This window comes from Sphaerodactylus townsendi, linkage group LG04, assembly GCF_021028975.2.
Source record: "Sphaerodactylus townsendi isolate TG3544 linkage group LG04, MPM_Stown_v2.3, whole genome shotgun sequence".
Classification (NCBI taxonomy): Eukaryota; Metazoa; Chordata; class Lepidosauria; order Squamata; family Sphaerodactylidae; genus Sphaerodactylus; species Sphaerodactylus townsendi.
In genome coordinates, this window is record NC_059428.1 from 83003998 (window position 1) to 83029193 (window position 25196).

General features: G+C 42.4%; 1 protein-coding gene across 1 annotated transcript in view; it reads left to right on the plus strand.

Annotated features, from left to right (window-relative positions):
• SH3KBP1 (SH3 domain containing kinase binding protein 1) overlaps positions 1 to 25196 on the plus strand; it is a 190285-nt gene that overhangs the window by 107388 nt on the left and 57701 nt on the right. The window contains 2 exon segments of the mRNA XM_048493335.1: positions 5135 to 5209; positions 10328 to 10524. Coding sequence (XP_048349292.1) covers positions 5135 to 5209; positions 10328 to 10524 — 272 coding nt within the window.

The following is a 25196-nucleotide window of genomic DNA, read 5'->3' on the forward strand; positions in this document are numbered from 1 at the left end:
GCACTCCCACACATGCCAGCTGGGTGACCTTGGGCTAGTCACAGCTTTTCGGAGCTCTCTCAGCCCCACCCACCTCACAGGGTGTTTGTTGTGAGGGAGCAAGGGCAAGGAGATCGTAAGCCCCCTTGAGTCTCCTACAGGAGAGAAAGGGAAAATATAAATCCAAACTCTTCTTCTTCTTCTAAACTGAGGACCTCAGATTCTCCCTTTAAATCCATGCCGAAGGGGGTGGATTTAAAAGGAGAATCTGGGGAAATTTGGGGGGTGCCTGCTGTCAGGGGTGCAATTGTTAAACTAGAAGCACCAAACTTTCAGGGTATCTTTAGGAGTCTCTCCTAATGATACCACCCAGGTTTGGTGAAGTTTGGTTCAGGGGGTCCAAAGTTATGGACCCTCAAAGGTGTAGCCCCCATCTTCTATTAGCTCCCATTGAAAAATACGGAGGATGGGGCACTTTGGAGTCTCATAGTTGATCTCTGGACCAAACTTCACAAAACGTGGGTGGTATCAGTAAGAGACTCTCCTGATAATATATCCCAGGTTTGGTGAAGTTTGGTTCAGGATGTCCAAAGTTATGGACCTCAAAGGTGTAGCCCCCATCTTCTATTAGCTCCCATTGGAAGGCATTCTCCCTTTAAATCCATGCCGAAGGGGGTGGATTTAAAAGGAGAATCTGGGGAAATTTGGGGGGTGCCTGCTGTCAGGGGTGCAATTGTTAAACTAGAAGCACCAAACTTTCAGGGTATCTTTAGGAGTCTCTCCTAATGATACCACCCAGGTTTGGAGAAGTTTGGTTCAGGGGGTCCAAAGTTAAGGACCCTCAAAGGTGTAGCCCCCATCTTCTATTAGCTCCCATTGAAAACAATGGAGGATGGGGCACTTCCTTTGGGAGTCCATAACTTTGGACCCCCTGAACCAAACCTCACCAAACCTGGGTAGGATCATTAGGAGTGTCCCCCAAACAATCCCTGAAAGTTTGGTGCTGCTAGTCCAAACAATGCGCCCCCTGCAGGCCAAAAACCAAAAAGACACTAAAATGTTTTAAAAACCCACCAACGGGTGGGCGGAGCTTCGGACATGAATGGGGGGGTTCAAACCCGAGAACCCCCCCTTACCTACGTGCATGGTGCACCCTCTTTATTTGCAGCAGCTACCACTATCTTGTCAGACACCATTCTCATGAAGAAGTGGAAGGAAACATCTACTGTACTCCTCCCCTAGCTTAGTAAGAAGGTAACAGCTGTTGGATTTTCATTTGGATCATCCTCGTGTGAAAGAGAGCATGGAATTATCTCTTAGTGATGGGAGGGCAGTGACCACTATTGAAGAGTAGGGGAAAGAGTGGCCAGAGCAGTAACATCTGACAAACTGATGGCAATTGTGATCTTCCAGAGCACAAGGCGCCTTGGGAGATCAGTAGATTTAAAGAACCAACCCATACTTGTTTCCGCATATCTTTTCTCTCTTTGCTGAAATTTTTCTGCTTGGCATTATATTTGATTTGTTGCCAAGGAGAGTATGATTACTCCTCAACAATAATTTAGAAAAACAAGTTTTATAGCAGGAAGTCTGAATGCAATTCAGCCACCTACTCCCAGTTTTTCCAAGTTAATTGTTGGGGACTATTGTATTTGTATTGGCTCTCTTGTTTGGTGACGTAACTTTTTCAGTACTTAAAAACCCATAGAAGAAAAGTTAAACTCTAGTTACATGAGGATTTCCCATTCATATTGCAAATATTCCTGTCTCTGTGAAATTGTTTTTGGTAAGAAATGTCTAAAACATATACATCCAATGGATTCATTTCAAGGACTTTATGGATTCAAAATTAGAGTCAGTAGTGTCTTTTTGGAGAGGTATGTTCATTCTTTTATAGTCTCTAAATCCATAGATAAAAAGAACACTTTTTGTCTTATTTTTCCTCTACTTACCTGTTAGCTTGGTACTGCCGTATGTGCTGGCTATGTCTGGAAAGTGTTAGCCTTGTTGCCACTTTCTAAAAGTGCTGTTTTACTTCTTTTTAAATGGATGTTTAATTTGCTTTATATGTTGTGTTTAATATTACTGAAATTATAATTTTAGATCTTATTTGCTATTGAAGAATTTGACCACTGTCTGGAAAAAGTTGCATTTTTTCAGACCACTTACTTTATTATAAATTATAATACTGGATAATATAGGGATACTTTTAATATAGTTGGAGGAATACCTATGCCATTGCTTTTATTAAGCTTTAATGGAATAAAAATTATCAACTTTGTTTACTTCTACAAATTGTTAGAAATCTTATTTATGCATGTGTTTATACTACTGATACTCATTTGTGATGCTGATGCAGCAACACTACTTTTAGTGTATTACTTTAATCTAAAATGTACACGTTTTTACGGATTAAATTGAATCAGAAATAAATATTGTGCTCTAACACTGAAAAAAGAAGTCCCTCATCTAGCTTTCTAGTCCTCCACCACAATATTCACTGATTCATAAACATATTGTAACTTCATGAAGATATATTTCCTGCTCCCTGTTGATGACTTCAACTGACAGGCAGATGGGGGGAAATGTAACATGTAGTTTGTAGAACATTTTATGGAAAGGTGGTAGGACTAAATAGGCTGTTTTTCAGCAATAGCCACATTATTTATCTAATTCCAAAGTCAAGCATTGATTTCCACCAACGATTTAAAAAGCTGACAGATTCATGACCTTGCTTTTTCTCCCCATCCATTAAAGGTTTATCAACATATCTGTCTGCCTGGTGGAATGGATCCATTGTGGAAATATTGCTAGCGGTATTTTAATAATAATTCAAATATTTTATTATTTGGATTTTTTAAAATTGGGATGAATCCATATTTCAAAATGTTTGATATATTCCTTGCATTGACCTGCTCCTTCACCACATTGTATTTTCATCTTAGAGGATTTTCTTCTAAGGAAGGGCAATTCTCGTAAGTGTGCACATAATGTTTTCAAGGATATTATTACATAGCTGAGTTCAAGAGTGTGATGAAACTGAGTAGCTGTAGGTAGCATATGGATAATTTGAAGATCTAACAAATGAAACTGTAAAACCAGAATAATTTCTAACCATAGGCTGTTTCTGCATGGCACAATCATATCGGGTTACAATTGGTATCTAACAATCCAGGTCTGTTTTATCCTGGTTTCTCCCTTCGCATGGCTTCCCATTTCTGTGAAGGAATCAAGTGAAGACTGGGAGGAAGTACTCCAGTTTGTTTCTCACGAGCCCAGGTCTATTGTATTTACACCACAAGCGTATCCACACAACCCCACAAAAATCCCTGGTGTCCCGTGTTCTGATTGGCTGTTGTTTTGGGGCAGCAGCAGGGGAAAATGAAGCCCCCCCCATTTTTCCAGTTCTGGATAGGGCCCAGTTCAGGCTTCAACATGGCAAGTAGCAGCAAAAAAAATTGGGGCACAGCATCACCACTCATTCCCACTCACATTCTCATATTTTTGTGGAAGACGAGAGATATCTCCCCGTGATATGCCCACTAACATTTAGCCCAAAGTGCACATCTCCATAGCTATGCGCTCCAAGCACCCAGTACATCTACAGAAAAGAAAACGAGGATATTTTTATTTATTTATTAGATTTTATAGACCGTCCAACCCCCGAAGGGCTCTGGGCAGTGTACAGTAACAAACAGTGTACAATAAAATACAAATTAAAAATATTAACATTAATATCCCTTAAAATCACAACAGCAGCATTATCATAAAATCCACATTGATTGGTGGCGTCTGATCCTAAGGCCGGGAGGGGACCAGCAATTCCAAAAATAATAAAAATATATACAGGGCAATGGTATAGAGTGTGGGGGCATCAAGAGGGGGCACTCCTAATTAACCCAGGTGAAATGGCACTCATTGATACCATGAGGAGAAAATGTGCTTGGTCGAACATTTTGGGAAGGACGGGCTGCAATAGTCAGTGGCTCAGCCGAGTTGAAAATTGATATGAAGTCAGGTGGGGAGATCAGGGGGGTGGGTGGCGGGCAGAGAGATCAGGTGATGGGAAAAATGAACTGTTTCTGCTCCTATGGTGTTTGCATGATAGTGGATTCACCGTGGGATTTTTGAAAAGAATTGCCAGATTGATGATTTTTGAAAATCCTGGGATGAAGAAGAAGAAGAAGAGTTTGGATTTATATCCCCCATTTCTCTCCTGCAGGAGACTCAAAGGGGCTTACAATCTCCTTGCCCTTCCCCCCTCACAACAAACACCCTGTGAGGTAGGTGGGGCTGAGAGAGCTCCGAGAAGCTGTGACTAGCCCAAGGTCACCCAGCTGGCGTGTGTGGGAGTGCACAGGCTAATCTGAATTCCCCAGATAAGCCTCCACAGCTCAGAAGGCAGAGCTGGGAATCAAACCCAGTTCCTCCAGATTAGATACACGAGCTCTTAACCTCCTACGCCACTGTCGCAATGAAGAAAATATTGCGGGACAGACCTGCTTTAGAATTGGGAACCGTGCAAACTTCTTGGCCAAACTGGGATATTTCCCTTGCTCAACCTGGGATATTTGGACTGTGCAGAAATGACGATATGCACACACTTCCCTGGCATTTGGAAAGCTAGCAAGGAGAGTGAATAAAGGATACATGAGTGGTGCAAGCAGTTCAAATGAAAGCGGGAAGTATCTATTTCTGTGTTGTAGGACAGTGCAGGTGTGTTATGGGCTCCTATCTGAGAGACAGTTGGAACTAAAGTTTTTGAAAAATCTTTTTAATGTTAGTTAAGAAGTTTAAAATGTTAAATTATATTATCAGAATCAAAGCAAAACAGAAATATAGTGCTATTTTTAATTAAAAATACTTTTAATTAAGAAGTGTGGTTGCATTTCTTGTCTTTGACAAGCCAAGAGATTATGGGAAATGATAACTATATTATGATGTAATCCTTCACAAAAATCATGAGATCTTCCTGTCAGAAATGCATTTAGTGAAACGTGACTACTGAAAGTCCTGTTCTTCTGCTAATGAATCTTTCAATCCACAACAGACTTTAAAAACTATCCTATCCTATCCTTTCCTTTCTTTTGTCATTATTCGATTTCTTGTACCCCTTTTTTGTTTTGTTTTTCCTTTTCTTTTGTTCTCCTGTCAGGAAAATCTGCCTTTGAAGGTTCAGTTCTGTATAAAGTGGCACCAGCCAAGATTGACAGCTACAGACGCTATAACAGTGAGTTAATTTTTTAAAGAAGGAATGCAAAGTCCATTCCTTGATCGTGTGCAATGCCATCTGCTATTGAATAACATCTACTCATTACACTCAGCTTTGGCTATCATGCTTGAATATTTTGTCTGTCTGAACGCTAAGTGTGATGCTGCCAATCCTATTGGCTGATGTGTATATGTACACATGTCTGTATAGTATTGAAGTTATGGGGCACTACTGCATAACATAATTTTAATTTAGTTTGTTGGCATTAGCATGTATATTTTTGAGTGATGTTCCATGAACAGCTACTTACTCTTACCAGAATGGGCAAAATCCAACTGTTCAAGTTTGTTTAGGGTGGTTTACCCAACAAAGAATACTGCTATTTTCAATAAGGGAACACTTATCTGCCAGACCTGCCTTTTGTTAACAAAGGAGGCTATATATAATGTTTGTTGCCTGTTATACTTGGTGCAAAGCTGTGTTTTGAATGTGTGTAGTAAGAATGACTGAGGTAGGGGATTGGAGTAGGATTTGGCTCCCTTTCACTGACTTGCTTCTTTATACCTCTTTGTTCATTTGCCATTCAATTTATTCCATTTATTTATTCAATTTGAGGAAAGTTCTCTGTTTTAATATATTGTTGTAGTTCAGGTGGAAGTTGGTAACAACATCTCTGTATCAAATTTTGTTCACATGTCATTTACGTTCCTATCAGAATCTATCCAGAATTTTTCTCTTCCTGTAAACATGTACAAGGAGCTTTCACCACCCATTCAACACCAATTGTTATCTTTACAAGAGGCCTCTCTGGGAGCAGTTGTGCCTCCACCCGCCTCGTCCTTTCTGAGGAATATATTCTGAAATTACGAATACATCTATGAGATATATCACAAAACTTTAAAAGTTTTAAATTGGTATTATATCTTCTGATTTTACAATAAATATAACCTTTCCAGAACAAGGTTGGTGTCAAACATGGGCACTTGATAGTTGATGCTAAATAAGAATGCAAATTGCTTTATTTAATCACTGGTTGGACAGGTGACACTAGACTTGTAGCACAATCTTAAACCAATTTACAGTCGTCTTGATCATTTAAAGTCAAAGGGAGTCTTGGAATTTCTTTTTTCCTTCATCTGCATTCTGCCATCAACTTTGATTGGCATGGAGTAATCTAATATTTTGTGTGGAAGATTTGATTAATTAGTTTTGTTCACAACTAGGATCTGAATAGCAAACATATTTGGAATTTTTCTCCAATTTTGCATATTTTGCTGTAACATATAGCTTGATTGGCTTCCATCATTTAAGAGGACCTATTAACAAATACCCTTTGTTTTAGTGGATTATATAGAACCCTAAGAGTTGAACCCGCTTCCATGGGAACCTACAAGTTCACAACTGCTTTATTTTTCTTGCCCTGCTGCCTGATCTTCCGCCCTATGTCATGTCAGTTTTGTTTCTGCTGAGCTGCCAACCAGTATGATACCCCAAAATTTCAGAAACATCCCTCAAGCATGTTTTCTCCCCTTGACAGCAACTGTGAGCGCCATTTCACCCAAATGTATACAGCAATGGATTCACAACAAATGTTACCCTTTCTTTTTATTCTTTTGGGTGCTCAGAGCATCCAGCTAGGCAGATGCACACCTTTGGCTGTGGATGGGACATATAGCTTTGCTCCCTTTTAAAACAGACTTTATTATTTGTATATCACAACGTTAAGGGGGGCTTTGCATGCTTCATGTTTACCTGTGTTGTGGTTTCAAAGTCCTAAACTCCTCCCCCCCACACACACACACGGTAGAAATGGGAGGAGGAGGTCCTGCTTGGGCTCCTGAGATTCTCCATCAATCAGAAGCGTTCCCTTATCAGAGGATGGGGGCAGGGAAAGGGAAACTGTGGGAATGGAACAACCAATCAGAATGCAAGAAAAACAGGATGTTTGTGCCTGTATGTTTGTATTGTAAAAATAAATAGTAGGTTTGTGCAAAGGGGCAGAAAGAAAACGGATTGTTTCCTTCATGGAAAACGGGTACCCATGTGAAGGACAAAAACAGAATAAAATAAACCCGGATTCAAAAATAACAGACATAACTTATTATTATGCTGTGTGAAACTGACCATAGTCTGCCTAGCAAATGTCTTGATGTGACATCATCCCACCCCACCCCACCCCATCCCATGATCTGGTGCTTGCACAGGGGACTACGTTTATCTTTTAAAAATTAGATAATGTTGGAATGGAGATGATGTATGTTTCAGTGACTTGAAGATTGTGCAAGTTCCAGAGGAATAATTGCCTACTAGGAATATTACTTCAAAAAGGAGTCTTGTGATACCTGAAAGATTTACAGATTTATTGAAGCATAAAGAAGTTGTTTGTTCTTTTCCATCTATCCTGATGTATTTATAATTCTCATGTTTTGCAGATTTATCTGTAAAAATATGAAAGTAGAGAAAAGGAAATATTGCACCTTCTCTCTTTTTTCTTAAAAGAACATCTCCTAATACAACACCTAGTTGTAGTTTGATTTAGCACACTGTTCTTCCTGCCAAATTAGATTAGATGGAAACTCTTAGCCGGCTCAGTTATATATTTTTATGCAACTGACTTTGCAGTGATCAATAGCTGTGAAGATATGGAATAATATCCAATTCTCTGTATTGGAAGTATATATTTCTCTGTATTGGAAGTATACATTTAAAGTCTGACCTAAAGAATAAGAAAAGGCTGTCTCTGATGACAATTGACATTAATATAACTTGAGTATGATAAATTACAATACTCATTGATGATATAATTATGTCATGACATAAGAACATAAGAAACATAAGAACATAACATAGATAACTCTGGAACAGTATATTTTCAAAGCAAGAGAGTTGTGGACATTGATTTTGTTCAGTTCCACAGGGCCTGCAAGACAGAGGTGTTCCACCCGGCTTTTGGTTGAGCAGAGGTTGCTTTTCCAACTTTGCAGGCCTCCCAATCTGCCCGTCCCTCCCTGTTTGATACAGATTTGAAACAGAGTGGGATAGGAGGGCATTAACCTGGTTATTGATGGGGTTCCCTTACTGTCACTTTAAAATTGTTTTAAAGAATTAGGATTTGTGAGTTTTCTGGGTTGTATGGCCGTTTTCCAGTACTATTTCCTCCTGACGTTTCACCTGCATCTGTGGCTGGCATCTTCAGAGGAGATGCCAGCCACAGATGCAGGCAAAACATCAGGAAAAAATACTACTGGAACACAGCCATATAACCCAGAAAACCCACAACATCCTAGTGATTCCGGCCATGAAAGTCTTCAACAATACTTTTAAAGAATAGGAATTTTAATATTTGGAATAGGAATTTTAATATTTTATTGTTGTTGCTATTTTTAACTTGTTGATCATTGATACTGATGTATTTTTAAAATTTTGTATGCTGCTCTGAGCCTGGCTGTTAGGTCGAGAAAGAGCAGGATTCTTTTTCTTCTTTCTTCTTTTTTCTTTTTTGGCCTTTAGATTGGGCGCCTGTGTGTATGTGTTTTACACAATTTTGTTGTTTTAATTTATTTATTGTTATTAACTGCTGTTGAGTTTTAATGGGTTAAGTTTTTATGTTGTATTAACCTGCTGTTTGGAAACAGCCATGTTGAGAGCCGCCTCGAGCCCTTTGGGGATGAGGCGGCCTATAAATTTAATAAATAAATAAATAAATAAATAACATAATAATAAATTTATTTTCTCATTTTTACATGTGGAAACAATTATTTCCCTGTATTTTAAAAGGTGTAAAAGTAAAAACAAACACCATGATAAAATTCAAAAAAGGACATTTCAGTGTCCTTATCTCAGAGAAATCTCAGCATGTTGCAGAATTCTATGCTGATGCCAGCAAAATTCTGGGAATTATTGTTAGTGCATTGATTTTGATGTGTCCGTTGCCTCATGCACTTAATTGTTACTGTGTTTTGAAATGTTTGATTCAGAAAGTCAGTAGGGTTTTTTCCATTATAGTGAAATGTTGGTAAAACAGAGGTTAAAATTGGGGATCCCATGTCTTGGTGGTAGAGCAAACTGCTTCATATAAAGAAATTTCAGTCACCAGCAACTCTGGTAAAATGGTCTGAGGAAGCAGGTGTTGGGAGGAAGATCTCTTTTTTTCCTAAGAGCCTAGTGAGCCGTATCAGTTAGAATAGAGTGGCCAGAGCTAGATGGACCAATGATCTGACTTTCTTCAAGATTGGTGTGCGTGTGTGTGCATGCACAAGTATTCCCAATCATGAGAAAACATGGAAAAGTTGTCTGTGAGCTAGTTGTGAGTTTCATGTTGTGAATGCTAAATATTTCACAATATTTTTATTGGATACACTAATAATGTTAGAATGCATGTGTACAGGGTATGATTATTACATGATAGGGCTTACCCTATGCTAAATACAATGATTCCTTAAGAGAGAGAGAGTGCATGGCACAATACAAAGTAACAATGCTTTGTTGGCTATTTGTGCTTTAATTCTCAGAATTTCAAACTGTATCATTCATTTGTTGCTTCCTCAGTCTGTGTGTCTGTGTCTGCCTTTGGAGGAAAAGAGTGAGATCTGATACCTTGAGTTTGCTTGCACAGAGGAGAATTTGGTATGCATTCATAGCGATACACAATCTCAGTGAAGCTGTTCAGGTAAAACCTGTTTATCCGCTAAGCTAATATAAGCGGAATAGTCTTTCTCACTGAGACTACTAAAGCCAATCAGACTGTCGGTTTTGATTTATTTTATTTCTGCACAGGGGTGTGGATGCACGCATTTGTAACAAGATTGCCTCAGCTAGAAAGGAATGTAATTAAATGTGTTGGCAAGGATAACACTGTGCAGGTTATTAGATTGCATATTTGATTAACTAGTATTTAGTGTTCCAGTTCTCCCATAGATACTATTGCATAAGTAATTTAACATGTTATCCCAAAATAAGGCCCAGTATATCTGGATTAACTACAACTATCTTCTGAATGGAGCTGATAAAGTAGCTGACTTCACCCTTACTTTCATTTTTTTTCATTTTAAAAATAATATTCATTGCACATTTGTAATTTAGAAGTAAATTCTTGATGACAGTCATACATTTCTTTTTCTCCCTTTTGTCTCACAGGCTTAAGAGATGCTGCAGGCTCTGAAAGTGACGGAGGTGACTCGAGCAGCACGAAATCAGAGGGTGCCAATGGCTCAGCTACAATCCAACCCAAAAAGGTCAAGGGGATTGGTTTTGGTGACATTTTCAAGGACAAACCTATAAAACTACGACCAAGATCAATTGAAGTGGACAATGACTTTCTGCCTGTTGAAAAGGTACAGTCAATAATTACAAATGCTCACATACATTTGACATTTGTTTGTTTTAAACCTAAGTTTGGCTGTTGGGAATTTGTCCTCTGCCCAAGTCAATGAATATTGGTAAGTTGATGTGACTGATTATCCTATGTGCTTTTTCAGAGAACAGTCTTTTAATATCTGCTTGAAGATCTTGCAAATGGTATTATTGTTCAGGCTGAAATGTAGTTGTGCTGTCTTTGGGTAAATATTTTGGCACATCATACAATTCAGTTGTTTGGCTGCTTATGTTTAGTAAAATCATTGCATGTTATGCTGTTGTTCAAAATTAATATACTTGAACAAATGTAATAAAATGACACTAAATTAAGAGGGGTAGTTAATACTCCAGAGGACAGAGTCAGAATTCAAAATGACTTGGACAGATTAGAGAGCTGGGTCAAAACAAACAAAATTAATTTCAACAAAGATAAATGTAAGATACTACAAATGAAATGCACAGATATAGGATGGGTGACACCTGGCTTGACAACGCCACATGCAAAAGGGATCTGGACGTTTCAGTAGACCACAAACTGAACATGAGTTAGCAACATGATGCGGCAGCCAAGACAGACAATTCGATTCTGGGTTGTATCAATAGAAGTATAGTGTCTATTTTAGTGTCAGTTACTATCGAGGGATGTAATTGTACCTCTCTATTCTGCATTGGTTAGACCTCACTTGGAATATTGTGTGCAGTTCTGGGTGCTGCAGTTCTCCTGGATGGTGGGGGCCGTCTTGTGGGTTGCTCACCACCACTCATCAACGAGGCAGGAAGAAGCTTTCGGTCACTTCCTGTAGTTGGTCGTGCTCATTTTTGCCCCAGTATCTTCCTGCCTCATCAATGAGTTCAGCAATTTCGGCAGGCTATTCATCGCTTTCATTCCTTTGTCTTCCTTTCATTTCCCTTGCCAGTGTGTGAGTTTCTGTGTTTTTGTGGTCTCGTCCTCTCCCCATTGAGTGTGTTTCTGTGTGGTGTAGGGTCATTTTCCCCTCGTTTTGTCCGCTCTCTGCTTTCCAACCAAAAGTAGAGCTGAGGGGAAAGTCATGGCAATGGCGCCATTTTCTCCGCCCTGTGAGGGCTTTTGGAGATTGGCTGCGGAAAACACCTGGGCCGTGACGAGATCATCCCGCTCTCCTCCGCGCAGCCAAGGGGCTGAGAGAGATGAGCTGGGCGACGACGCCCTGACCAGCCTTCAGGCTTGCAGGAAGTCTCCCTCCCGACTGTAGGGCTGCTGGAAGAAGATGCATGCAAGGCCGACCGTGGGCCTTCTTCCCGCCAAGTAGTGATCACCTCGCTAGAGGGGATCCGAGGCTATTCGGTGCAAGGGTCGGGAGTGTTTACAGGGAGGGCAGTTCCTCCTCCTTGAACGCTCGCCTGCCACCGCAGCTGCAGCAGAGCCTTGGGGCCCAGACAGCTCCTGACGGGACGCAGCCAGATCGCCCTCTTCAAAACTGTCCCACTCAAGTAGCAGATGGAGGGGGAAGAGGGGGGAGATGGATATCACTGACACCTGGAGTCAGTTTACCCCCCAGCAGCTGGTTGCCCTCATGCGCTCCTCCATTAGTCAGGAGGTTTCTCAACGTATGCTGGCTGATCCCCCTCCCCAGGGAACTGTTTCCCGCCAGGGGCGTAGGTCCCGATCCAGATCTCCCAGTCATGGCAGATCAGACAGGGACGGGTTAGCTCTTCCCTACGGCTCAGATGAGAGTGGCCTGAGCGAGGGGAAGCTCTATTCCGACTCCAACCACTTTTCAGATCCTGATGCTCAGGTGCCCAAGACTTCTGACCAGAGCCATCAACAGTTTAATTTGGAGCAGGTAGCCACACTGTTGGCTAAGACTATTTCGGCTCTGGATTTGCATGATTCTAGGAAGCAGTTGACCCGCATGCCACAGCCGCTGCCAAACCTATCAAGGGTTGCTCCAAGGGTCTCCCATCCATTTTCCCAGCGGATGAGGAGGCGGCAAGATACTTTCCCTTGCCTAAGTTGTTTGAAAGAAAGTTTAGAAGGGAGTGGGTAAACCCAGCAGCCAACAGGGCATTCCCCCCCATTTTTAAGAAACTATACCCAGCCCCTGAGCATCTGGATAGGCTCATTAAAACTCCCCTCGTGGACGGGCCAGTGACCACTCTCCAGTCAGGCGGCCTGGTTCACAGGGATGGGGAGGGGAACCTTAAAGATGCCATAGACAGGTAGGCGAACCATAGTCTTTGTAGAGCCCATGAGGGCATAGCCATGGCTGCTAGATCCTCGCCCCTTCAGCTCGGTGGCTAGAGCTGCCATAGTCTGGCTCAAGCGCCTTCTGGACATCATTCTGCCAGGGGAAAGGGGAGTCAGAGAAGGGGCTGAAAGGGTTCTTATGGCAGTCTCCTTCTTAGCAGACTCGACCCTCGACGCCTTTCTCACTACCTCACGCATCATGTCCACTGCATTGGTGGCACGCAGACTACTCTGGCTCAAGTCCTGGCAGGCAGACACGCAGTCCAAGATGACTGTGGCCAGTTATGATTTTGAGGGAGGATCCTTTTTGGTTCTGAGCTGGACAAGATTCTTGTCGAAACCAAGAATCACAAAAAGACCATGCCCAGATCTGTCAGGTCCGATAGACCCATGTTTAGTTTTAAACTGCCCTTTCGGGCCTGTTGCTTAACCTTCCATTCCCAGCGTGAGGGTAGGCGTTCGGGGTATCAACAGCAACAGGGTTCTCTCCGTAAACGCCAGGATTTCAGGGGACAGGGCAAGAATAGCAAGCCTTTTCACACCACTCCAGGCACCGGAAGCAAGGCGTGACTACACAGACCTCCAAATCAGGAGTCGGCTTTTGGCTTTTCAGAGTCAGTGGGTGCTCCCCCACACTGACCTCTGGGTCCAGGAGATCATCTGCTCCAGATACTCCTTGGAGTTCCAGTTCCTTCCAAGGGATCGCTTCATTCCCTCCCCAGTAGGTTCACATCCGGAAAAGAGGGACAGATTGAGGTTGGCCACTGCTCACCTAATGAGCATCGGGGCAATCGAGAGAGTTCCCCAGGAACAGCGGGGCAAGGGGGTCTACTCCCACTTCTTTACAGTGCCCAAAAAGAACGGGGATGTCAGGGCCATCCTCAATCTGTGCCACATAAATTGACACCTACAACAGTTCAGGTTCCGTATGGAGTCACTCAGATCCACAGTGGCGGCCATACAACAGGGGACTTCCTAACGTCCCTCGACTTGAAGGAGGCTTATCTTCATGTGCCCATCAATCCAGCACATTACCGCTTCCTGAGGTTCTCCCTAGGGGACCTGCACTATCAATATGTGGCTCTTCCATTCAGGTTGGCCACAGCTCCGAGGGTCTTCACCAAGGTGCTCATTGCTCCAATTGCCCTACTTCGCAGCCAGGGCACACACATACATCCCTACCTGGACGACCTACTGATTCATCTCTGGTCCAGGGACAAGGCCATCAGGGACGTTCAAAAGGTCCAGTCGACACTTTCTGCGCATGGCTTTGTAGTTAACCTGGAAAAGAGCTCCAACACTCCTGCTCTCAGGATGGAGCACCTGGGTGCGCTGATAGACACCTCCACTTGCACCCTGTTTGTTCCACCATCCAAGGTGCAGGGGATCCAGGACACTTGTCGAAAGATGCTGACACAGGGAAATCCTTCCTTGCTTCAGCTGGCGAGTCTCCTGGGTCTCCTAATTTCCACCATAGACCTAATTCAGTGGAGGAGAGTGCATGCCAGGGCACTACAGGCATTTCTCCGTCCGTTCTCCCGGCTTATCATTCAGAGGAAAGACTGTCTGTTGCCACTGTCGCCATCTGTGAGGCTCAGCCTTCGATGGTGGCTGGTGGCGAACAATCTGAGCTGGGGCAAGTCCTTCACTGTCCATCTCCAGTTACACATCTTCTCGGATGCCAGCTTGACAGGCTGGGGTGCCAAGTTCGAGAACCACCTTGCCCAGGGGACGTGGTCCACCAAGGCTGCAGCTCTTCCCATCAATATTCTGGAGGTCAGGGCAATCTTTCTAGCCCTGAGAGCTTTCAGGCTTCTGGTTCAAAGAAGGCACGTGGTGATTCACATCGACAACATCTCAGCTATGGCCTACATCAATCACCGGGGGGGGGGGGGTTCCAGGTCCTCTTGCCTGAACAGGGAAACCTTCCAGATTCTCAGATGGGCAGAGAGCAACTTGGCTTCTCTGCATGTGGTCCACATTCGAGGGTGCTTGAATGTCGAGGCGGACTGGCTCAGTCGGTCCAAGGTGTTCAGTGCAGAGTGGAGGCTCAAGCTGGAGATCTTCTGGCTGCTTACCGAGAGGCCCAGGGTTCTGAGGGTGGATTTATTCGCATCATCTCAGAATGCTCAGCTAGACTGCTTCATCACTCGATTTTACCACCCCAGGGCGATGGCCATGGACGCTCTGTCCTCAGCCTGGCCGGAGGGCCTTCTCTATGCCTTTCCTCCTCTACCTCTGTTACATAGGCTCCTCAGGAGAGTTCAGTTGGAGAGAAGGGAGATCCTCCTAGTGGCACCAGACTGGCCCAGGAGGTCCTGGTACTCCGTGCTCAGGAAGTTAGCAACAGTCCTGGCCTTCCATCTCCCAGTCATCCTCTACCTGCTGTCCCAGGGGTCCCTCCTCCATGTGGATCCAGGCTGGCTCAAGCTGACTGCCTGGGGCTTGAGAAGAGGTGGCTGAGAAGTAAGAGCTATCCTAAGTCAGTAGTGGATACCATGGTAGCCGCTAGATGTAGGTCCACCATCAAGATGCCTCCTGGAAGGCCTTTGTCAGATTGTGTAGGCGTAAGCGCCTTGATCCAGAGTCCCCTTCGGTACCCAACATCCTGAGGTTCCTTCAGGAAGGCTTCGTATGGGGCTTGCACAGCTCCACGTTTTGCAGGCAGTTGGCAGCCCTGGCGACTGTCTTTCTCCAGGTCCAGGGGCTCCCCATCACCAGACACCCGGATGTTTTGCAGTTCCTCAAGGGGGTGCAGCAGTCCCAGCCACAGGTTCAGCATTGCTTCCCCTCCTGGCGGCTGCATACAGTCCTGGATGCCCTGACCAAATCCCCCTTTGAGCCCCTCCAATCCATCCACCTAAAGTGGCTCAGGATGAAGCTGCTCCTGCTAGTAGCCATTACATCGGCTAGGAGGGTCTCGGAAATCAGAGCCCTCTCAGTGAACCTGAACCTTTGCCTTTTCTTTCCAGACAGGGTGGTGCTTAAGTTGGATCCCACCTTCTGGCCAAAGGTAGCATCAGGTTTTCACCTGCTCCAGGAGGTGGTCTTACCAAACTTCTGCCCAAAGCCTACGCATCCCAGGGAGCAGTTGTGGTATCACCTGGATGTTCGCCACTCCCTCAAGGCTTTCCTCATACGCATGGAGCAGCTCCGTAAGTCGGAGTCTCTGTTTGTCAATGTGGTTCCGCCTTGCTTGGGCAAGCCCATGTCAGCGGCAGCCATTAGCGCAAATATAAAGGCCTGTATTATTGAGGCCCACAAGGCCGGTCACCTGCCTGTGCCCGCATGGATCACAGCCCACTCCACAAGAAGTTCGGTAGCTAACACGGCACTTGTCAAGCATGTGCCACTGGAGCAGATATGCAGGGCAGCCACCTGGGCTTCGCCCTCCTCCTTCGTGCGCCACTACAGGCTGTCCTCAATAGATGCTGTTCAGGCCTCCTTCGGAAGAAGAGTCCTGGAACACATTGTTGGAGATTAACAGAACCCGCCCTAGAGGGTCACTGCTTGGGGAGTACCCACAAGACGGCCCCCACCATCCAGGAGAATGACCCATTGGATACTCACCATGAAGGGGTCTTCTCCTGAGTGGTCAGGGGCCATCTTGGCCCCCCCTGTTCTCGTTCATCTCCAACTAATGTGTTCGATCAGTTTGTTACTACTAGGTTAGATAAGTGCGTTAGTTTTTCAATAGGTTCCAGTCCTTTTGGTCCCTTCCATTTTCTGGTTAATCGGTTGTAGTTGTTTGTTTATATGTTCTATTTTCATGCTGCGGAGCATGTCTCAGCCTAGTCATATACTGGGGCAAAAATGGCCACGACCAACTACAGGAAGTGACCGAAAGCTTCTTCCTGCCTCGTTGATGAGTGGTGGTGAACAACCCACAAGACGGCCCCCGATCACCCAGGAGAAGACCCCTTCACGGTGAGTATCCAATGGGTCGTTCAGGAAGGATATTGACAATGGAATGGGTCCAGAAGAGGGCAACCAAAATGTTAAAAGGTCTGGAATCCATGCCCTACAAGGAGAGACTTAGGGAGCTGCGTATGTTTAGTTTGGTGGAGACATTTAATAGGTGACATGATAGCCATGTTTAGACATTTGAAGGGATGTCATGTTGGTGAGGGAGCAAGCTTGTTTTCTGCTCCAGAGAGTAGGAGCAGGAGTAATGGGTTCAAAGTGAAGAGATTCCACCTAAACATTAGGAAAAACTTCCTGACAGTTAGGAAAAACTTCCTGACAGTAAGGGCTGTTTGATAGTGGAATGCACTCCACTCGGAGTGTGGTGGAGTCTCCTTCTTTGGAGGTTTTTAAAGAGAGGCTGGATGGCCATCTGATAGGAGTGCTTTGATTGTGTGTTCCTGCATCACAGGGGGTTGGACTTGATGGCCCTTGAGGTCTCTTCCAACTCTATCTATATATATAAAAAGCTAACCATTCGTTTGTTAGTCTTGCCCTAATGCCGAAACAGCTCGACGGATCGCCCCCAAATTTTCACAGGACATCCCTCCCTGTTGCGGGCAGGTAATCGGACCTTCAAATCGCTGAAAGTCCATACCTGAGCCAGGTAAAATGTCTTTTTCCTGGCACACCAGGCCATGAAGCTGGCTGTGTTTAACTGTCACCCTTAGAATGTTTGTGCAGCATGTCTGTCTGTGGCCGGAGGGCTTAGAATGCTCGTGATTCTATGAAAAGGTACTGATACTGTAGTTGGCAGGAAATCATGTGTGAGACCACTCTTAGGTGAGGAAGGCTAATTGTCAAGAATGACAGATTGCAAAGCAAAGATGGTTCAAATATTTGTAGCAGTAAAGTAGGAAATGGATATAACATCTAGGGGGAAGAGGCAGAAATACCATAAGAATAGACCATTTAGCAAAACAATCTTGAATGGTTCCTACAACATCTTTAAATAGCTGTTTGAATCTCCACATTACCAGGTCAGGGGAAGAGTGCCCAAGCTTCCTACCAGAATTACGCTAACGGGCTCCTTTTTTATTGAAATCTTGTGACTGGTGGCATTGAACAAAATTGGTAACTACAACTGAACGCTTAGGTTACCATAGAGGTTCATGCATTGAATTACCTGAGAAAATTTTCTTTTCCAAACACGTCCCAAGATGAGAGATTAGAGGTAGGCCTCCCTAGGACTTATCTTTCTGTCCCAGGAAATTAGAGTGTTACAATTTTCTGAAGAAAATTGGGTAGCGTTCTCATTCTCAAGGGACTGTTCAAAGTGCCGTGCAGTTTGTACAAGAATGTGGAAGAACAGAAGAGGTTGTCATATTCCCTGATAAACGTTTGCTCTTAAGGATGTGTCCTTCTTTCAAGTACTGCAAAACAGTTTTTTGTAACGTGGCTCTTTGTGAGTTTCTTTTTATTTTGTTATGTAAAAATAAAACAATTAGTAGGTTTTCTTTTGTACTCTTCTTTTGCACTGTTCCTATCTTGACACAGATAGCTGTAGTCTGTATTATTTGATGTTCCACAATCCCATTCTTACAAGCACACTTGTTCTTTATTCTGTTTGCATACCCCCTGAGACCTCATGAGTATTTGAGTGCCTCAAAGATGTGCTTCATGTTTATGGTGTTTTCTGATAGCACTATTTGTGTTACATTATGTGTGTCAGTTCTCCTTGCAAAGTTTCTGAAAAAATCATAAAATCACTTTCTGCACAGAAGAAATGGGAAGTAAGATGATACAGCTTAAAGCTGTGCTTTATTTTTTCCTCTCTGACTTGAAAACTGCACACTCTCAAAATAAGACGTCTGTTTTCTATTCATAATAGTCTAACCATGTAAACAAAATCTTGGTGAAGTTTCATAAAGGTTTCTTAGAAGATGGAAGTTAGTCAACTCCTCCAAGAATTTGCTTTTCTAAGAAATCTTTGTGTCCTCCTTGAGCAAAGCTAATTTTCCAAACCAATGTTTTTTGCTGTTGATTTATTTCAGGCCATTGAAAAGTTGGTAGACCTCCTACAGAAAAACGCTACACAGTTAATAAACTGGAATTTTATCAGATATTTGCCTCTGTAATTTATATGAGGTAGAATGGGTTCAACTCTCTTGGAACTGTTGGTCTGAAACAGTTAATTTGTAGCTGAAAGCTGATTTGATTTAAATGAATATATGAATTCTTCCTACGTGAATTCCTGTACAATTACAGATATGGCACAATTGTTAGAGTATTCAAAATTTATTTCACTTTATCTAATTTCCTGGCTATTTGTTCAAAGTAATAGGGTTTTACTCTGCCAGGAAAGAGGGCTTCACTTGAAGATCAGTGAGCTTCAAATCATATCAGCTCTGCCCCTCAGCAACAACATTAATTTAAAGTAGACTACACTGAACCAATCCAAATAGGTTGTATTTCCACCAGGTTCCAAAATGTTCCTTTGAGACTGTGACAATTACTATTGGTATAGCTGATGAGCAACTAGTTCCTCTCACATGATTTCTGTAACACTGTTCATTTTGGTAAAGAAAATATTTGAAAGAAATATGGGAGTGTTTACAGTCCCCTGATGTAAGAGTTCCTCAATCTAAAAGCTGTTTGAAAAGCCAGTTTGTAGTAGTTCAAAAAACCAATTTTGTATGACTGAGCGATCATTATTTTAAAATGATTTGTTGAACAAATCAATACCTATTCAGCATTGGTTCTGCATTAAAATGTAGGCGTATGGATGGGAGAGGGACTGCCACACATAAATCTCATGATTACATCTCCTTTATAGCAGAAGGTTGTATGCAAGGCCCTTTCTGCACGGGTGGAATACAGCACCCTAGGGACGGCAAAAACGCCGTCTTGACCAACCTGGAGCGGTGTGAAGCTGCAAAGCGGTGTCTTCCCGCTGGCATGGTGCGAATTGCACTGGTGGGACGACGACGCTTTTCCCGTTGCCTCCGCTGACCTTCCTGTCCAACGTTGCTCTAGAGGGCTGCAGAGACCCCCCCCCACTGCCTTTGACCCCTGGAGGTTGGAGGCAGCATGGGCGGGTCTCTGCAACCCTCCAGAGCAACGCTGGACAGGAAGGTCATGAGGGGGATGACTGAGAGGTGGTTCCATGCAGAGCTGCCTCTCTGGCTGGGGAGAAAGTTGGGGCCGCTCGCACGATAGTGTGTGAACGGTCCCCGAGCCTCCACTGGCACAATTCATGCTGGTGGAGCTGTGTTTTCACACTTGTGCGGAAACAGCCCAACAGAAAGAGCAGAACAAAAATCAGTGTAATCTTTATTGTGTCTCACTTTCAGATCCAAGTAACAGAGTTGGGGGGATAAAGTTGCATAGAAGATAGCAGCGATGTTTGTTCAGGTCTATGTTACACTGAGTTTATGCTTCAGTGCCTTCCAGAAAAGAATCCTTCTGATTCTTCTGTCTTGCCCTTACAAATAAAATGAAATGACATAGAGGAAAAAACAAAAACCCACACTATTGAATTTTAACTGAAGAAAATTCATGGTTGTATTGCTTCTCTGCTCCAAGTTCCCATGGATGAATTTCAGGGGTTACTAGTTCATTGTTCAGCTTCTGAGAAGTAAGATTGTGAATACTCATCTTTAGATCCTGAGGGCCAAAATATGAAGTAATCTTGAGTATTTTCTGAAGACAATAAAATCTTTTTTTTCTATCAATACTAGATTGACTGCGGAAGGGTTCAAGGATCTGTATGTAGCTTGAGTGATTATTGTAGAATAGTTACCAGTTGCATCACAAACCTGATCTCCAAACCAGTTGTGCTTCAGCGATTCATCCTTGAAAGGGCTGCCTTACAATTATGATATAAGTTCCATGTCAGTGAAAGAAAGCACTTTGAAACCAAGTTGATACCTAGAAATAACGATATTCCTTACAAACGGTGGCACTCATAGCTATATGGATTCACAGGAAATAAATTCACAAGAAATACATTTGTATATAGTGTCAGAGTTTATATGGAAGCATCCTAGTTGCATATTCAAATATTATTGGATGAGCTATGGCTTCTGAAGTTATTTGTCACTAACAGTGGGGTAGCGCCAAGGGTGTGTGTGGGGCGGTGCATGATGCACTGGGCCTGCACTGGGCAGAGGCGTGGCTGGGGAGTGGCTGGGGCATTCTGGGGCAGGCAGGCGCATAGCAGGGCCACAGAGCGCACGTGTGTCCTGGGCGCAGTTCCCCCTTGCTTTGGCCCTGGTCACAAATGATGACTTATAGTACATGATTTTTAAACTTTAGGTTATATTGCAAATAATGCAAATAAAACTATATTGAGTACCATCATTTTATAACAGGAATGAGAACCTGGTTATGTGGTCATTTTTCAATCCATATGTACCATTTCAACAAAAAGAACTGAGTAGAATTGTAACTTTTTCCACCATGTGCTTTGTTTTATCCACCATGTGTCTTTGTTTTAATGCTCTGCTTGTGTACTAGTGCCTACCTAGTTTTGTTAGGAACAAAAGGGTATAGCTTTTAGTCAGCAATAGCAAAAAAGTGCTTGTCAGAATAGGACGGGATCTTATTAGCAGGGATGCTGGTGCAGAGGCATACTTTGAATTGCCCCACTCCTTAGAATCCCTTTAGATCAGTGGTTCTCTTAATGCCACCACCCTTTAAAACAGTTCCTCTTGTTGTGGTGACCCCCAACCCTAACATTTATCCATGTGACAGATGGAGAACACTGATGCAGAGAGTCTTAGCCGACCCCTGTGAAAGGGTTGTTCAACCCCCAAAGAGTTTCCGACCTCCAGGTTGAGAACCACTGCTTTAATGGTAGCATCAAAAGTGTATGTTTATGTGTATGAGAGAGAGGGGCAAGCAACATGTGACAGTGTCCACAGGTCGAATCTATGGGCACCTTCCTGTGTAGTTTGGTTCACAGAGTGTAGGAAATTTAGGAGCATTGTTTCAGATAAGACTAACAATGTAACATGAAATACTTCTATTTTGAAATTAGCTTCACTAAGCTCTGTGAGACCTAACTACCAGTTAAATGGATTTAGCCTGTATCTATTTGTTGTGTGGACTTAATTTTAGTCTGAACTCAACAGGAGCATATAAAAACTGAGCCATCCTTGTATGCATAGATTTGATCATAGGTTGTTTGTGAAGAAAGTGGCACAGAAACAAAACCCACTGATCAACTTTTATGTTTAGGCAAAGGATTTTTATCTCAAAATTTCCAGGTGAAAAATTATTATAAAATTTGCGAGTGGATTCCAAATAAATTCTGAAGGGCTACTTAAACCCTAGCCTTGTAACTCGATCAACTTTGGGCATTGAAATATAGATGCCACAGTGTGCATACACTGTGGATATTCAGCAGCCTTCACACCAGTCCTGCCTGGCTAGTCAAGCTTGCAAATAGACAACCATAATCCATAGATTTTTTATAACTTCTCCTCATTACTATGGATACATCGTAACTCAGGTCTGCCAGTTCCAAGGTTGGCATTCTACCCACTGGTAGAAATTTTGAGCTCTGGAAATATGCTGTAAAGTTATTTAGCTGTTGGAAAACCGGAAAGATGTATCTCAGCAAAGGCTTCAATTTAAAGTCATATTTAGGAAACTGGGTTTGATGATTCATTGTGGGTGGCATCTTGTCCTGTGTGAGTCAAGTCTGAACCTGTTCCTCTGCATCCTTTTGAACTGAGTGAGCTGATTCTGGAGAAGCCCATTGTGTTACTGTGTAAGAAACCAATGTGGGACTGTCATTATTTCTGTTCATTAAAATATTTTGATATTCCATTTCCTACAACATAAACAAATGAATGATATTATTTATTAAATTCTTATCGCTAGTCTAAAGTCCCTCCATTTTTTAAAATCATCTGTTATTGTTAACAGAAAAAAAGAAAAGGGGGGAAAGATGTTATCATGCTGTTATAAGGTTTTGCATTATAATACCTACCTTTAGTAGGTATTCCCCTACACTGCTACCTAGAAGTAGTTTTTTAGGCTATAGTAGCATTACAGAAGCCATATCTATTACATAGTAACAATTTATTTAATTAAAGTTGCCATCACATACCTATTTCTTCTTCTTCTTCTTCTTCTCATTATTATTTATTCAATTGATATAAGACCCTTCCTCTTACAGGCTTATTGAGTTACTCTCCAGAGAAATCTGGTCATTTCCCACCATATTAAGTATGAATATCTGAAGAAGAAAAGGTGATTTTTTTCTGGATTTATTTTTGAATAATTTTGTTTGAAAATATTTTTCTTACTGGGTGGTTCTGGAAAAATAAATCTCCATTTTACCAGTGTTGACATATTAGCTCTCTGTGTGTGTTGTTAGAAGAACCCTATCTTTTCTTGGTAGGCAGAAGAGAAAACCTCACTCTTGTGGTGTAGCTCAGACTGTGAGAAAACCCAGGTTTCCGGAGAGATAAATGAGGGCAAGTTTTTGCTTTTCTCATAACTCACATTGGTCTTGAGTGTGACTCAGTTTTAGGCTTGGTCTCCTAAACTTAGTGAGCTCAGCACTTCGAAGGAAGTGGGAGGACTCCCAGTGAGGCTCTTGAATGCTGCTTAGTGTAATCACTAGAAGAGCAGCTTCACTTCACAATGGGAGAAGAGGTATGTCTGTCTTCAAATGCTTCTCTTTTTGCTTCTTTCTTCAACTGTGTTGTAACTCACATAATGTAGAGCGCAGATGTTTGGCAAGAAGGCCTTTGGCTAATTGTGTCATGGCATAAAAATGATGGGTTAAAAGTGAGAGACTTTTCACTGGAGTCTTAAAATGGAAAACAGCTCCATCTGTGTTTGTGAAGTAATAAGTAACATATTAAAATAGGCTACTCCTTTGCAAAGGCAGAATGCCTTGGAACTCTGTAGCCGCATCGCTCTTCCTCTTTGATCTGTAAATGTATACAGATGTTTTATGATATCCTTGATTTAATGTGGGTCTTTTTTGGGGGGGGGGGAAGGAACTGCCTTGTTTAATAAACTCTCAGTCTGTGTGGGTGTGTGTGCCCATGCATGCGTGCGTGTTGGAAAAGGTTTAATTAATTTGTGTTGATATTTGTGAAAGTGAAGTAAGATCTGCTTCCACAGTGGTGAGGTGTATTGAAGGTCTTTTCCAGAAAAAGATTTCTGACTTATTAATGTTGGTAGACTGTATTTTCAGTTTGAAAAATAAACATAATTTGGAATATGCTGCCACAGGAGGTGGTAATGGCCACTAACCTGGATAGCTTTAAAAAGGGCTTGGACAGATTTATGGAGGAGAAGTCGATCTATGGCTACCAATCTTGATCCTCCTTGATCTGAGATTGCAAATGCCTCAGCAGACCAGGTGCTCGGGAGCAGCAGCAGCAGAAGGCCATTGCTTTCACATCCTGCATGTGAGCTCCCAAAGGCATCTGGTGGGCCACTGCGAGTAGCAGAGTGCTGAATTAGATGGACTCCGGTCTGATCCAGCAGGCTCTTTCTTGTGTTCTTAAGACGGAATTATGTCTGTATATGAAACCTAGTTATCACAATAAAATCATTATTAATTAAAATTAATAGTTTCTACCACTGCTATTGTAATGCCTGTACTGTAATATATGCCAATCTTAGTATAATTTTATATCTATAAGACTAATTTTATGTATGTGTTTAAAAGCAGATGTTTCAACTTCTACTTAAAACATGGAATGCAACTACATATTCCCTGAATAGCTTTTTCAGTTTACAATGTACCATGTGTCTTTCCTTTTCCGTTTGGAACATAACAAAAGAAAATGAGATAGATGGAAGGGTAGACTTTAACACACTGAAATGTCTAAAATATTCTTGAAATATTTTGAATACATGAAGTGAGAAATAACATGCAATCATTTTTTAAATTAACATTAGGTAAGAGAACCCAATCTACTAAAAATAAAATCCATTAAAAAGGCCTTTGCAAGTTTAATTGAAATTTGTGTTACATTCCACCATTCTTACAAAGAAATCCTGGTGGTTTATATATTTTGTCCTTACAGCATTCCTTTGAAATAGGTTCAGCTGACACATCCCTTTGAGATAGGTTTAGTTGACAGAGAAATTGGCCCAAGACTATCCAGTTAGTCTCTTAGTGGATGGAGATTTGTACATGGCTCTACATAGACTTAAAATGATACAATAAAACCAACAGATCACTGGAAGTGGGAAAGATGTGTGAGTCTGTATCTGTGCTGATTCCATTTCCATTTCAAAGAGACCTGTGAAAAAGTACCTGGGGAACTGTGTCTAAAAACATTTGTTCTCACTGTAGTAATGTAGAAAAAGTGGGGTAATTTTGAGAACTTCTGGGAAACCATTTCTATAAGACTGCTGAAATGATAACTTGTAGCCCCTGTGCCAGAGTGCTTTCTGCTATATTCCTGCTATACTCTGTCTCACCAAAAGAACAGAGGAGATTTTTGAATTCATCCACTGCCACTTCCTGGACCTCCTTCCTTA